The 15,009-nt window shown below is 59.6% G+C and overlaps 1 protein-coding gene across 2 annotated transcripts in view; it reads left to right on the top strand.

Annotated features, from left to right (window-relative positions):
- Positions 1-15,009, top strand: part of AKT2 (AKT serine/threonine kinase 2) — a 40,885-nt gene that overhangs the window by 17,258 nt on the left and 8,618 nt on the right. For both annotated transcript variants that reach the window (XM_075537944.1, XM_075537945.1), the window contains exons 2-4: positions 4,103-4,235; positions 7,511-7,639; positions 8,845-8,956. In XM_075537944.1, coding sequence (XP_075394059.1) covers positions 4,190-4,235; positions 7,511-7,639; positions 8,845-8,956 — 287 coding nt within the window. In that variant the 5' untranslated portion in view covers positions 4,103-4,189. The remainder of the gene's footprint in view (positions 1-4,102; positions 4,236-7,510; positions 7,640-8,844; positions 8,957-15,009) is intronic.

Consider the following 15,009-nt stretch of genomic DNA (forward strand, 5'->3'; position numbering starts at 1 on the left):
GGCCTTGTTGTCTGCCGCCTGGTGGCCATCCTGGCATGTGTCTCCTGGTAGACAGATGTTCAGGTTTCTGGTGGGCTAGAGGTCATTCCCACTTGTGGTTCCGAGAGTGGTGGCTTTCGTTCCCGGTCAGCGTGACTACTGATACTGCTGCCCCCAGGATAACAGTGCTGCTTCCTTCTTTCTTGTCCTTGTCAACACATGGCATTGTCTGTTTGAAAATTTAGCCATACCTGTGAGGGAGCCCTGGTGGCGTCGTGGGTAACATGTTGGGCTGCTACCCTCAAGGTCAGCAATTCAAGTTCCCCAGCCGCTCCGAGGCTTGCTTTCTGCTTACACTCTTGGTTGGCTGGTTGAATGTGCATTACCTGGAGTACAGTGGTCCAGACCCAGCAGCCCTACTCCTCGGGGAACGTCCATGTGCCCTGCAGAGTCAGCTGGAGGGCAGTAGGGTGAGGAATCCGGTCAGGTGGCTGCGTCCTTGCCCCCAGGTGCAGCCCAGGCTGGGGGCCCTCTGCACACGGGCCTGGCTGCCTCAGCACTGCCCCAGGGACAGGCTTGCAGGCTGGCGCCCAGGCTCCAGAGGCTGCTCCCTGGGGCAGCCGCCTCTTGGCTGTAGTGCTGCTGTTTCCTCATCCTAGGACTGCGTCACAGCCACCTCGTCAGAGGCGCCACCCTCAGGGAGGACAGGGCTGGATCCAGGCGGGACATGGGCATCTTCAAGTTCCTCCTCCTGCCCTCTGTTCAGCTGCCGCTGGCCAGTCTGTCGTTGACCCGAGCGTAAAAAGTAACCCCGGTGCTTCCAGCTGCTGTGGTCAGGCTTCCGCCACACCCCAGCCGGGCAACCCCAGGTAAACAGCTGCCCCTCTCTGAGCCAGTGTTTCTCTGGAGGGGCGGGGAGCCACCCGTAGGAGGGAATGGGGAACTGGGGCAAACAGCACGCTGCTTGAGGCCGCCCAGCTAGCCCGGGTCTCCTGTCTCTGGAGCCGTGACTGCTCTCAACCACACTGTGCCGTCCTGTGTCTGTGATGATAGCAGTAGGTGTTACCTGGTGCCAGGTCTAAGGCCGAGCCCTATGCTCACGGTGTGCAGCTAGGCACTGCTGATAGTTCTGGTGCCACGCAAAGCCCAAGAGTCGGGGGTGATAACTACTGGGCCAGTGAGGGGTGGGTGGGCTGGGTGGACACCAGGCTCTGCTCCATTCCGGCTCCATACCTGGCTCCTCCCTGCCCTTGGAGAAGCACAGGCAGACCCGCACAACCCAGAATTAGCAAGCAAACCCAGTCTGTCAGAACCTCCTGGTGCCTGGTACTTTCAAGGCATCTCAGCACGTTCTGATCGTGGCTACGTTGCAGACGTATTAGTGTACCCGTGAGTGCTTCTTTTTTTAAATTTTTTTTTTCCGTGAGTGCTTCTTTAATGCTTTACATGGTCCACCGTGTCTTCCGAGCAGCGCTAGGGGCCCAGGTGGCGTGGTGGGGTATGCATTGGGCGGCTGATCACAAGGGCAGCAGTTCAGACCCACAAGTTGCTCCACTGGAGGAAACGAGGCTTTCTACTCCTGTCAAGATTGACAGCGTTGGAAACTCAGGGCTAGTGCTGCTGTGTCCTGTAGGGCCACGAGGAGCTGAAATCGACTAGATGGTAGTGGGCTTGGATCTTGTAAGACAAGCATGTGACGGACGACCAGCCTCACTGAGCTGTTCCAACTTCCGTATGCCCTGGGCTGATGGACCTCGAAGGCCTAGCGCTCCTCTGAAATCCGGGGCGACCTTGGTGTCAGCTGCTATGTCTGAGGAGGAGTCCCCTCACTCCTGTCCCCTAGCCCCTCTCCCGATCCCAGGATCCACACTGGACTCTGCGACCGTGACTCGCCAGGTCCTTCCTGCCTTAGGATCTTTGCATTGGACGTCTGACTAGAATCTGCTTCCCCACATGGCTGCAGGCCCCTCCCCACCCAATTCCTACCCACTGGACTGCTCAGATGCCCCCAGACAACTGGACTATAGCAGGCGCCCCCTCTCGGCCATCTCTTCCCCTGCTTCATTTTCTTCTCAGTCCCTTTCCACCTGACGTGACCCGGTGGGACTGGTGTCTTGTTGCCCTCACGGCCGGAGGGGAGCTTCTGGCAGGCTGGGGCTGTGTCCTGGTGGCCGCTCGGCCCCTGCACCCATGACAGGGCCTGGAGCCCCGGGAAAGCTAGGTTTCTGTGGCTGCTGCGCCTGCTCCTGAGCTGGGCACCTGGGTGGCCTTCCTGTCCTCAGCAGAAACTCCCCTGCCCCCCACCTCCCGGGTCATGGAAGTCATGGAATCAGCCCACTGAATCTGCATTGGAAGGTGGGGTGTGGGGAGCATGCCTGGGGAGGGCATGCCCTTGTAGCCTCTGGTCAGGAAGGCTCCCTGAGAGGTGGCTGGTTCAGCAGCGACCCCAGGGCAAGAGAGGAGGGGCCACAGAAGCACAGGCAGTAGGGGTGGCCTCCTGCCTAAAGGGCTTATTATGGGGCGGGGGTTTCTGGAAGCCACAAGCTTTGCTGTTCGGTGTGTGGCCCCACTCAGCCCCTGGGCAGCAGGAAGGGCTTGATTCTGTGCTGCAAGAGCTCTGGGTGGGGGACCCTGGAAGGGACTTGACCAGTAAGGATGGGCTAGATTAAGATGTAGACCAGAGAGGTGGGGCAGAGGCTGGCCGTCTAAGATGGGGTCAGACGGGAAAAGGGCAGTGCAGGGTGACCAGGCCAGAGGTTGCTGGAGAAGGCCTGCGGGAAGATCAGCAGAGCCAGCCCCAGAGGGACATTGAGCCATCAGCTGTGGGGAAGGAGCAGAAGCAGGCAGGCCAGACAGGAATATGGTGTGTGTGTGTGTGTGTGTGTGTGTGTGTGTGTGTGTGTGTGTGTGTGTGTGTGTGTGTAGGTAGCAGAAGCAGGCAGGCCAGACAGGAATATGGTGTGTGTGTGTGTGTGTGTGTGTGTGTGTGTGTGTGTGTGTGTGTAGGTAGCAGAAGCAGGCAGGCCAGACAGGAATGGTGTGTGTGTGTGTGTGTGTGCTCCCTGGGTTCGGGAGGCTGACTGTTTTGGATCCAGGGTTCTGATGGTAGGGGACCCTGGCACAGTCACTGCTAGCTCTCAGTCCAGTGACTTCCCAGCACTGTCCATCTTGTCTTCCCTCCCACTTCCTCCCACTTACCTCCCTTCCCTCTGCCCAGCCGGGCAGCTTGCCACCATCACATGCCAGGCAGTAGCGTGTCCGGCCCACCAGCTCCCCTGGGGCACGAGAGAAAGCTGATGCCCACAGTGTCCCTGGAGCCAGCTGCCGCTTCTCTGGGGGCCAGTGGGGCTCCTGACCTGCTGTCTGCAAATAACCCAGAGCCGGGCAGCCCAGGGTGCCCTGGGCTCCTTGGCCACCAGCCAGGCCTGTGGCTCCAGGTGGGGGCCCAGCTGGCAGTTGCCTGGTGTCCTTCTCTCCCCGATCCGGGAACCTGAGACGAAGCCTCGGCCTTGGCGTCCGTCAGTCAGTTGCTGGTCCCCGAGGACGGAAGCAGAGGTTTCATGGAAGGGCCGGGCAGTGGGGGAGCCCCCAGGACTGGTGACTAGGCCTCAGACCAGTGCGTACACAGTAGGTTGATTTCTGGCCGGATGCCCGTGTGCTCGCCCCAGGCACGCGTCTCTGCTGTCATCTGGTGGGGCGAGAGGAGGGAGCTGGCTGCGGGAGTGACCTGGGAGGGGCCTCCATTTGTTAAAGGTGGCAGATGGGCTGCTTTCCCTGGTCTGGGAAAGAGAAAAGGTTGGGGGCAGGGGGCACAACAGTAAGTAGATGTGGGTATCTCTCAGCACCTCCCTTGGGTGCCCCAGGCTGTCTGATTCATCCTGGTTACCTCAGCGCTGGGGCATGGGAGTGAATGACGCAGGGGGCGGGGCCGGAGCCACCTTGATGCCCACTCAGTAGGAAATGGGGTGCGTGGAGGGACCATCCCCCACCATACCACCAGCATTTCAGGGCCTGGCCTGCACATCCCCCAAGGAGCAGTGCTTCCCCCCACCTTCACTGACATCGCTCTGTGTAGGCAGGGGGCCCCTCTCCCACTCTGATGGCCTCCTCTCCTCTCTTGCAGACCCTGCTGCTCTGTCCACGACGCTTCCTGCATGTCCTTCTGCCCCGAGCTGTCCTGAGCTAGGTGCCAGCGTGTCACGCTGCCACGATGAACGAAGTGTCTGTCATCAAAGAAGGCTGGCTTCACAAGCGTGGTAAGGGGCTGCTTTGTCCCACCCCTCCACCCCGGTTCTCCCGCCGGTGGTCTAAGAGGCAGGGTTGCGGGAGCTTCATCGGCCGTGAGATGAAGTGACTGTGCCAGTGGGCTCATGAGATGGGCATACGGCAGCCCCTCTGGATGCCCTCAGGCTGGTAGCTCATGGTCAGCCTATTTCCTGGGACCTTTCTGAGACCCCAGGGCAGGGGAGCTGTGTCTGCACCCCCTCCCCTGAGACCAGACTGTAGGTCTTGCTTCCACATGAGCGAACTCAGGACCCCAGGCTAGATAGAGATCCAGGTGCAGACCCAGAAGTCACTGAGAGAGGGTGGGTGGTGGGTCAGGCCTGCTGCGGTGCTGAGAACCCAGCAGTGCCCTGAGAGGATGGAGGGGACCCCGAGATAAAGAGGGAGACAGGACATTGGGTGGGCAGATCAGAGCTGAGGAGAAAGGGGGGTCAGGGGAGGTGACATTGAGCAGAGGCCTGGAGCAGGTGAGGGAGCCAGCCAGCCAGATGGCTGGGCAAGGCCGTCCTCGGGAGAAGGGACAGCAAGGACAAAGGACCCGCTGTGGGAGGGTGCCACGCGTACTCCAGGAATGGCAAGTTGCAGAGTGAACGAGGGCAAGAGGAGGGCAAGGCTGCGAGGGCCACACAGGGGCATCCCCTGGGCCATGTCCTACAGGCCCCAAAGGACCCTGGCTCTGATGCTCTGTGTGTAGTGCAGCCCGGGGACGCCACCAACCAGGCTGTGACGTGTTTGATTGCATGGAGGAGGAAATTCAGATCCCAGGAAGAGGTTCAAAGCCCCAGGGCAGCCTGTCCCTCGAAGGTGACGTCAGTAGGCAGATAGCAGGAGCCTGGGCTGACAGCCGGCATTGTGCCTGCTGGCTTCCGGGCCCTTCCCCCTAGGTGGAGGGGGCCACTCTGTACCCTTCCATTCATCCAGCAACACTGAAGGAGCGCCTCGGGGGCTCTGGGCTCTCTGGGCCTTGGGGACACAGCGGTGACCCAGACAGGAGCCCCCAGTTGCCCTTGTGTCCTGGCAGGGAGGGCAGAGAACTCTCACTGGGAGGGGGGTGCCAGTGGGGTGCTATGGAGACCAGTCAGCCTGAGGAGTGGGGGCAGGGGGCCAATATCAAATGTGGGTGTCCGAACCTTCACTGAGGAGGCTCCGAAGAAAGCAAAGGATAACTGGGGGAGCACTCAGGGTCCTGCCCACCCAGAACATCCCCAGTAGCAACAAAGGGGTGGGGGAGTGACTCCTTGGGACCAGGGGCTGTCAGTGGAGTCCTGGCTCTGCCTTGGTTTCCCCCGGCGCACCCTATCACCCCAGAGGCCTAGTATCCGGGTTCCCAGCTGTAGGATGGTTGTACCCGGCAGACTTCTCGCAGTGCTGCCATCAGGAGAAGCTGTCGACTGGCTTGTTCACTGTGTTGCCCAGGGCCTGGAAAAGGGCTTGACTCCACAGAGGCTGGTGGAATGAGGGAGCAGGATTGGGTGGGCGGATGGTGTTGGGGTTACAAGGTCCCTAGGTTCCAGGCCCTCCCCCGGCATTCCCCAAGACCCCTGGGTCACCAGGCCAGGCTTGCTCTCCAGGTGAGCCTAGCAGATGGTGTGGGATGGGTCTCAGCCCTCTCAGGGATTCAGATGAGGATGGCCTGGGCTGTGGAGTGGCCAAGCCAGGGCATGCCACCTCCGTCTGTGGCCAGGGTGACCACTGCACAGGTGGCTCAGTGGCATCATTACATTCTGCATCATGAGGGAGCTGTCTGCTTCTGGGACCTTTGTCACCGTCTCTCTCTATGGAGATAAGAGTCACCGAGCGCACAGTTCATTGGAAATGGATGGTTCATTCCATGGTTTTCAGTATCGCAGAGTTGTGACCATTTCACTGTCGTTCCCCCTCAAAGAAACCCTGCAACCCCAGCCCCACCCCGTCCCCCCATCTCCCTCAGCACTAAGCAACCATTAATCTCCATTCTGTCCCCATGGGCTGGCCTTGTTTGAACACCCCACAAAAATTGGGTGTCTCACATGACAAATCTGGGGGTGTTGAGGTCCAAGGGTTTGAGTTGCATGATTCACCTCATTAAACAAAGCCCCCAAACCCGATTGGATTTTAGGTGAGTTTACACAGCAGATTAGGGTCCTTTAACAGTGTATCTCCAGATGGCCCGGCACCCTGGTTGTGGTTTTCACCAGGTGCCCGCCTGGCTGCACGCCCCGTGGTTCCGTTGCTGTCAGCCGAGCTCCCCTTGCCCTCTTGCCGTCTCGGCCTCTGAGTAAGTGGGGTCTCAGGTTTAATCCCGGGGGATGGACGCCGTGTGGTTTGTGAGCCCCTCTCTTCTAATTTGGCTGAGAAGCTGGATGGCTTCAATTCCAAGGTCAACACCTCTCTGAGGGGGATGGTTTCAGGGAATCCTCTGGTCTCTCTCAGTCCAGTAGGGCTGGCCTTTTTTCGGAATTTGAGTTTGTTCCATATTTTTATGTCCCACTCTGCCCAGGACCTTCTTTTGGGTCCCTGGCTAGAGTGGTCGCTCGGGTGGCTGGGCACCATCGGCTCTTATAGGTTCAGGTAGAGAAGGCTGCAGTTTGTCTGTGCGCGCTCTGCGGCCTCTGGACCAGGCTCGATTTCCTCTGTTCTCTCCTGCTTCGTGTGAGTGGAGACCAGTAGTTTGACCACTTTGTTTTAACCCTTAACAGCACTTTGAGGTGTGGGGCAATGTACAGTGTGTGTGCATGCATGCGTGCCACCCTGCTCCCCCAATACATGTGTGCTCAGAGTGACACTGCTTCCATCCTGGTGGCCTGCTGGTCCAGGGAGGGCCTGGCCTGGCACTCAGTGTCCTGACATTTGAGTTCCTGCACAGCTGCGCCCTATAGGCCGGCCCTGCTGTGAGGCTTGGCACTGGGACACCTAGTTAGGAACTGAGTGTCTGAATCCCGGCCCGAGCTTTTCTGGTCTCCTCAGCTTCCCGTCTGCTCCCCGCCCCAGGGTTTACTTTGACAGGGTCACAGGGTGTGTGTGTTTGGAAGCCTGGCCCTCCCTGGGGACTGGGCCATGTGCTGGCAAGGACAGCTTCCTGCTGGCCACCTCCTGAGATCTGGGGCCCTGCACCCGCAGGGGCTGCCTTGAGGGTGTTCTGGGAAAGGTGCTGTCTGGCCCACCCTCCTACCCTGATCCCCTCAGAATCTGTGTCACCCTCGGCAACCTGTCCACCTGGGGCCCAGTCCAGCCTCAACCTGACTCTGTCCCCTTGCACCGGTTCCAGGCGAGTACATCAAGACCTGGAGACCCCGCTACTTCCTGCTGAAGAGTGATGGCTCCTTCATCGGGTACAAGGAGAGGCCCGAGGCCCCCGACCAGTCCTTACCACCCTTAAACAACTTCTCAGTTGCAGGTATGTCTCAGGACAAGGGCGGCGAGGTCGGGTGCTCAGAGAATGGCCTGGCAGATGTAGCGGTTCCGGGACTCGACCAGTCTTGAAGAGTCGGGGGCCCGTCCAGGACTTGTCTGCCCTTGCCCTCAGTTCTTGCCTTGCTCGGCCCTGGGGCCCCACTGGGCTCTGTGATTGGAAAGGGGAAAGACAGGTTTCTCCTCAACATCCCGTGGCAGCAGATTCTTCCAGCCTGCCTCCATGGCTCTAGCTGGTGGCACATGCCTCCGGCTCCTAGACTCTGGGACCCTCTCCCTGGTGCCCACTCAAGCTGCCCTCTGGTGCAGCATGCCCTCTGCCTGGGCAACTCCCAGTGAGTGTCTGCTGTGTCTGGGCTTCCCACTCAGCTACTCTCCACAAGTCCTGAACCCAACTCAGTTACGGCGACCCCATAGGGCGGGACAGGATTGCTCCCATGGGTTTCCCAGACCATAGCACTCCATGGGAGTAAAAATCCTCACTTTTCTCGCCAGGAACAGCTGGTGGATTCAAACTGCTGACCTTGTGGTTAAACTGGCCTCCCCCAACCTTCTCTTCCTCCCCATCTCTAGTCCCTCCTTCCCTGCCCAGCTCCAGATCAGAGACCTCCCCTGTGGCCTATCTGCCTCCCCTTCTGTCCTGTGGCCACTGCTGGCCCTGCCCCACCCTCTCTTGCTGGGTCCCTGTCCCAGCCTCTTCCCCGGGCTCTTGGGCTCCCAGGTTACCATCTCAGCAGCTCCGTGGCAGGCAGAGAGATCTGTCGACATTGTCCATGCCCCTCCATAGCTCCTGCTGCCCTTGGACAAAGCCCGGGCTCCACACTGCCTTCCTGAGGCCAGCCTGGGCCGGCTCTCCCTCCGCCCGAGGAGCCCACCCCTCTAGACCTCTGTGCTCCGTGCCCCGCTGTCCCACTTTCCCAGGAGGACCTTTTCCTCAGGGCTCAGTTCAGGCACACTCCTTCCTCCAGGAAGCCCTCCCTACCCCCAGGTGACAGGTCTGCTTGCTCCCTGACCTCAGGCTCCATGAGGGCTGTCTCCATCACTGAAGGGTCCACACCCTGAGCTGGCTCAGGGCTGGACTGGACACCTAGGAGAGGTGTGGGGAGTGTGGGACACCTGGGGGAGTCAGGGGAGTTAGGTTGCAGGCTGGCTGGGTTGTGGCTCACACTGCCCCTCATCCTTCTGCCCCAGAATGCCAGCTCATGAAGAGGGAGAGACCCCGGCCCAACACATTTGTCATCCGCTGCCTGCAGTGGACTACGGTCATCGAGAGGACCTTCCATGTTGACTCTCCAGATGAGAGGTGAGCCCGGCCCTCGGGCCATCCAGGGAGAAAGCCAGGCCTGCTGGGATGACCCCTCACAGGGTTTTCCATCAGAGTGTCACCCCGGCTAGAGTTGAGAAGAGCTGGGTGGGTGCCGAGTCGGAAGATGCAGGGTGCTCCACGTTCTCAGGCCCTCTGAGGAGTTGTCAGCAGGACAGCCTCGACCCCGAGCCAGGTCCTGGTCATCTGAGTGCTCGGAGGGTGAGGGCTGGTGGTGGAGGCCCAGAGATCTGGCTTGAGTGTGGGGGAATTATTGTTTGGAGTGGATCTATGTCTGCCTAGTTAACAAATCAAATGGTTGAAAGAGGGGGAGGGTGTGTGTGAGAGAGAGAGATTTGTCTCTTTTCCTATGGAGTGGCGTGCGCTCTTGTTTTTGGGGACTCTGTGTATGAGGGGCCTTCACAAAGTTCCTGGAGGGCAGGAGAGGTCACAGGCTGAGGGTTGGCGGTGATTAACTTGGGAGACAGAGAAAAAAAATAACACCCAACGAGAAATGGGCAAAAAATGATAAAAACATGACCACCCGCTGGGAGGTTTGATAGGTTGCCAGGTACAAAAATGATATTTTTCCCCTGTAAGCCTTCACCTAATTCACAGTAAAAAGTAGAAAAACAAAAGTTCCAGAATCATGGAATTTCCCCCACTTTTTGATGCCCCCTTGCAAGAGGAGAAGCCCTGGAGACGAGTGACCAGTGTCCCCCACTTTGCCCTGTTGGGGTCACTGTGGGCACATGGGCCAGGACTTCAGCTGACCCTGCAGCAGGAAGAGCAGTGTCATCCAGGGGACTTTGTGTGGTGGAAACGCCCTAGATCGGTGCCGGCCCCCATAGTGGCCCTAGCCTCGTGGGCTGCCGAGCACTTGAAGTGTGGCTCGTGGGACCAAGGAGCAGGCGTTTCCATCCTCAGTGATGAGCTGACGTCACCACGCCCCGAGGACAACACTTGTTACAGCACCTGTACTCTAGTTGTTTCACACCTTCCACCCAGGGGAACAGACTCCCCTGCCTCAGTGGGAGCACTCGGAAGCCTGGTGGGTGCACAGGGAGTCCCTGGGCATTGCAGACAGTCCCGCTTGAGATGTTCACATCCCCCCCAGGGGAACCTTGCAAGAAGGCCTGGTAGTGGTCTGCTGAAGAAATAAATCCACCCTCTCTGACAGCCCTGGGGCCCGCGATTCGGGGATGGGGGTACCAGGGCCAGTGCTCGGCTGAGTTTTGCAGCGGGAGTAGGCGGCCCCCAGGTGGGAAAAGCAAGCAGCCCCCAGGAAGACCTGCATCATGAAAACAGATTGAATACAGTTTGAAGGAGCTGTGTCTGCGGCTGGGGGGAGACATGGGGTGCAGGGTCCTGGGGGAGGGGCCACCGAGGAGGAGCTGGGAGCCCAGGGAGGCCTTGGGCTCCAGATGGCGATTCCCACAGGGCTTGGCAGGCAGATAATAAGTCGGGGTTGTCACAGAGTTGCTTGGAGATTCCGGGGCTGATAAACAGGAAGCCTGCTTCCCAGTACCTGGCAGCCTGTCGGTTCACAGTCTGAAAGGGGGCCAGTGGGAACCCGGGAGCCTGCCCATCTAGTGCTGTGCTCGTCAGCGTGGGAAGGATTGTCCCTCATTCATGTGGAGGAGGGCTGGAGAGCCCCTTCCCACTTTATAAGCCTGCCCCAGGCTCCTGCCCTCACTGCCCCCCTCCCCTCCCCACCCCGCCCCAGATGTCAACCAGGAACCTAGCTGAGGGGTGGCCATTGTGCTATGACTGCCCAGTGCTGTCATCAGGTCCCCCAGCCTGGTCTCTGGCTGCTCCAGAGCCTGGGTCGGGGGAGATGGTGATTTTGGCCAGGGCCTGGATGCCACAGTGCCACCTGCCTGTGCCCTGTGCCCACCCCACCAACTTGTTCAGAAATGTTGAAAGACGAGTCCAGTGTGCAAGCCCTTGAATGCCTCGTGCCTCAGAGCTGACCTTCTGCTGCACCTCGGGGGCTTCTTGTCACCTGTCCTCCTGCCTCAGCGGGCGGCTCTTGAGCATCAAGACTTGCTCTGACAGACTGGGTCACACCTGAGATGATTACAGTGTCTGCTCACTCACCTGAAGTTCCCCTGCTGTCCTCCCAGTGCTTGCTTTTCACCCTTCTGTGAATCTGGTGATGGGGTGCAGGGCAGATCTGTTTCCCATGTCATCAATTGCCATCGCCCTCCTGTGCTTATCCCACATCCTCCCTGTGTTTCCTGTTTCCGTCCCTCCTCCTCCTAATTTCTGACCTTCATCCTCCCCATCTCCAAGGCTGATCATTCTAGGGGCCCCAGCCGTGCGTTGTTCTTCCCTGTGCTCGGCGGGTTCAGCTCCAGACCTGACTCTGCCTGACCAGTACGCTGGCTCTCTCTTATGACTGTCAATTGTCCGTGTGTCTCTCCTGCTGCTCAAGACCTTTGATGTCATCCCACCAGGGCAGTTGGTCGTGGTAGCTGCACACTGCCTGCTTCCCTGGTCTCCAGGAGATGGACCCTCACCCCAGGGAGGCGTTTGCACCCGAGACTAGGCAGCCGTCTGATGTGATGTTCACGTGGTCCCACGTGTCTTTGATTTGCATTACTGTTCTTCGCTCTGCACGGGGAGAGACCGACAGTTGATCCCTACAGGGTTGTTGACGGGCTTCTGAGACCATTGTTTCTGTGGACTGTGGAAGGCCATCGGCCTTGGTGTCCCCTGAGACTAAGCCCAGCGACTCATTCCCTCCAGGTGTTTGGTTCTGACTACGGTGTTTCCATACATTCACCCCGGTAGGCCACACCCACGTTCCATCCCAGCCCCGTTCCACCTGCGTGGCTCTGCATGTAGCCACTAGCAGAGCACGCTCGTCACAGGCTGGTGTGTGTCACAGCTGTGCCTTGGCTGCCTTCACTCTTGCACACCTCTCCGTGGCTTCCCTGCCTCCAGCAGTCCCTCCCTCGTGTGGTATGTTGCTGTACGTGTGGCTGGTTCACGTATTTCATAGAGCCTTCACCCAAGGGAACACGAGTCCCCGCAACTCCTCGTGTACCATGGAAAGGGTCTCCTGGACTTTCTGCAGTCGCAGTCTCATTCCGTGGTTGTCCTTTGGTGGCAGACCAGTGTCACCCCACAAAATGCCTTCCAGCTGCACCCCGGCCCTGCCGTGTTTGGCAGCTCCCCTGGGTCTTTAACGTTGGATATGCTGGTGCTCATCGTCCTGCCGTGGCCGGGCTGGCTGCCTGATGGTGTCCGTGTGTGTGTGCTGTGAACACGGCAGCATGGGGGTCTCTATTCCTACCTCTCCAGGGTAGAGACCGAGTATGGGTGCTGGGTCGTGGGAAGTCGGTGCTCCAGGAGGTGAATGGCCCCTGTGGCTGAACAGGGGCGCCCAGGATGGCGATGGTGAGGGTGATGTGGGCCAGGCGGAACCGACTCTGGCACCAAACACCGTTTCCCACGTCTGTCCCCTGGTCTCTTCCCACCCTTGTTCTTGCCGCCTCTGAACTTGCCTGGGAACGGGGGCTCCGTCCTTGTTGGAGTTGCCTTCTCTCTCCCCGGAGGAGCTTGGCTGGGGCTCTGGTCCCCGGCCTGTCACATGGCTGTCTCATGGTGACCTTCGCTTTGTTCCCGCGGCCCGCCCAGGGTGCCTGCTTTCCGGAAACAGGAGGGAAGCCGCCAGCTGAATTGTGTGCCCCTGCTCCCCCTGCCCTGCGGGGCTGGATCCCTGCCACCGAGCCCTAGTCGCCTGCAGAGCCAGCCGCATTTGTTGTCCTGCAGTTACAGGGAAGGAAACGCCTCCTGGCTCTGGTCGCGGCCTGAATGCTTGGAGTTCGTTGCTCTGTGTGGGACACACACACACGCGCGCGCGCGCGCGCCTCAGAAAGGGGGTGGGAAACGCCATTCCGTTTCTCTTGGAACTTTCAGGAGCCCCTTCACTCCTGACACGATATTGGCCAAGTCCGCCGTGCTTGGAGGACGTGCCCTTCAGTGACAGGCCTTTCCATTCACAGACACCCTGTGTCTGGCTGGGACTCCGATCCTGCCTGCACCTGGTACCCCCAGGAAGCCCTTGGAAAGAAAGCAAGAAAGCACCCGGGGTACCCCAGCCTGCCTCTTCCCTTGGGCGAGTGTGGCATTGGTCCCCGGTGACTGGCCATCTCCCCCCACATGGTGTTTGCAGGGCCCACCCAGGTCCAAGCTTGCGCAGGAACACGGCCTCTTGAGGTTGAGGGATGCCCTGTTTGTAGGCTCATCAGGCCGTCTGGCGTTGCTGGTGCCGGGCGGTAGGAAAGTGGCGTGGGAACGCCGCTGTGCCCGTCTCTGCCATCAGCTCTTGGAGTCTGGTGGACTCTGGGCAACTACTGTTGGCCTTTCTTGCCTTAGTGAATGAGGGCTACCACTTTCCAGTTGGGGTACAGTGTCTGGAGCCTGAGGGGTGAGGGGTTGCCTCCTGAGTGGTCTTGGGGAAGCAGAGGCGATGCTGGTGCCTCGGCCCCACCCTGCCCACACCTCATGCCTGGAGGTCTGCAGGGTACCCCTGACTGCTCTCTTGTGCCCTCTTGCCACCCCAATCTGTGCCCCATATAGCACTCACGGATTCTTCCCCTCCGCCCCACAGCAAACCTCACCCATGATATCAGGATTAGGACCCAGCTCCCTCCTGGCTCCTCGCATCCCAGAGGGGGGCTGCAGGCTGCCTCTGTGCGGCCCGCCCACATCCTGCTCTTGGGCTCCATAGGACCGTTGATCGTTTCCTAGACCGGTGCCAGCATGGCCCCCAGTTCAGTGACATGTCCCACCTAGGCCTCCCTGGTGGCCCTCTGAGCCCAGTGTCTGCTGTGCTCCTGGCTGTGGGCTTGCTCAGCTGCCTTCTCTATCAGGCTGTGAGGGGCACCGTGGTGCGTGTCCCTCCTGCTTGCCAGTGTCCATGCAGGACTAGCAGCCAGAGGCTCTCACACTTCCTTACTGCGGGAACAGGGGTGGGGGCATGGGTGGGTAGGAGTGGGTGAGTGGATTCCAACAGAAGCCCTCTGGGGCGCTTGCTGAGCCGGGTCCTGCTCTCAGTGCTGTATTTCAAGTTCCTTGTCTCCCTTCTCTCCCCACCCCCCTTGCTTGACCCACTAAGTGTGAGCCTCTTGTCTGAGGCTCAGGGCAGTCAAGTGCTTGCCCAGTGTTGCCCACTCAGCCATGTGGGAGGCAGGCCTGAGGAGCGGAGATCAGTGAGGGGCATCCCACAGTGCAGGCAATTCCCAGTGCTCCTGGCTTATCCTTCCTGGGGCCCAGTGCCCTACTTGGGGGACTCAGGCAGCCATGTCACCTCCATGCCTTGCCCTTGAACCCAGGTGAGGGATGGGAAGGTTTATGAAAGCCAGTCCCCCCAGGTAATGCCTTTGAGGTACAGAAGGAGACTTGAGTTTGCATCTGAGCTTCTGCCAGCTGACTGTAATGGGCAGGTGTCTGGCCCCCAGTGCCTGGCCCACGTACAGACAAGCACCTACCTCACTAGGTGGGGGTCAGCTTGAAGGAGATCCTTCACAGAGCGCTGAATTGGACAAGCCCCTGTGAGTGGTCAGTTCTGTGTGAGTTCCAACTCTCAGAGCACGACTGTGAACTTTGGGCAGCAGATCACCAGGCTCGCTACTTGGACTTGAACCATTCACTTTGGCCTAGTAGTTTCTGCATCCCCTAGAGTTCCCTCCCATTGGGGGGCGGGGCACGGTGGTGGTGGTGGCGGTGGTGGTAGTAGTGGAGGAGGAGGATGTCATGCAGAAGATGGTGGGGCATCCCTCCCTGAAGGGTGGTCCAGGACAGCAGACTGCTCCAGGGCTCCCGAGCCAGGTGTCCTTTGTGTCCTGAGAGAGTGTCCTGCTTGACCTTCCTGGGCCTGGTCTGGGAATGGGCGTGGAAGCCTTTGCTTCCCTGGGCTCTGCCTCAGCCCGCCTGGGTGCCTAGGAAGAGCAGCATGTCCCTGGAAGTGCGTCTCAGCTCCACCACGGCCTGGCCGCGTCTCTTACAGGTGACCCCACCTCCATGTGCCTCAGTTTCCACAG

This window comes from Tenrec ecaudatus, chromosome 18 (assembly GCF_050624435.1).
Source record: "Tenrec ecaudatus isolate mTenEca1 chromosome 18, mTenEca1.hap1, whole genome shotgun sequence".
In the NCBI taxonomy this organism is placed as follows: Eukaryota; Metazoa; Chordata; class Mammalia; order Afrosoricida; family Tenrecidae; genus Tenrec; species Tenrec ecaudatus.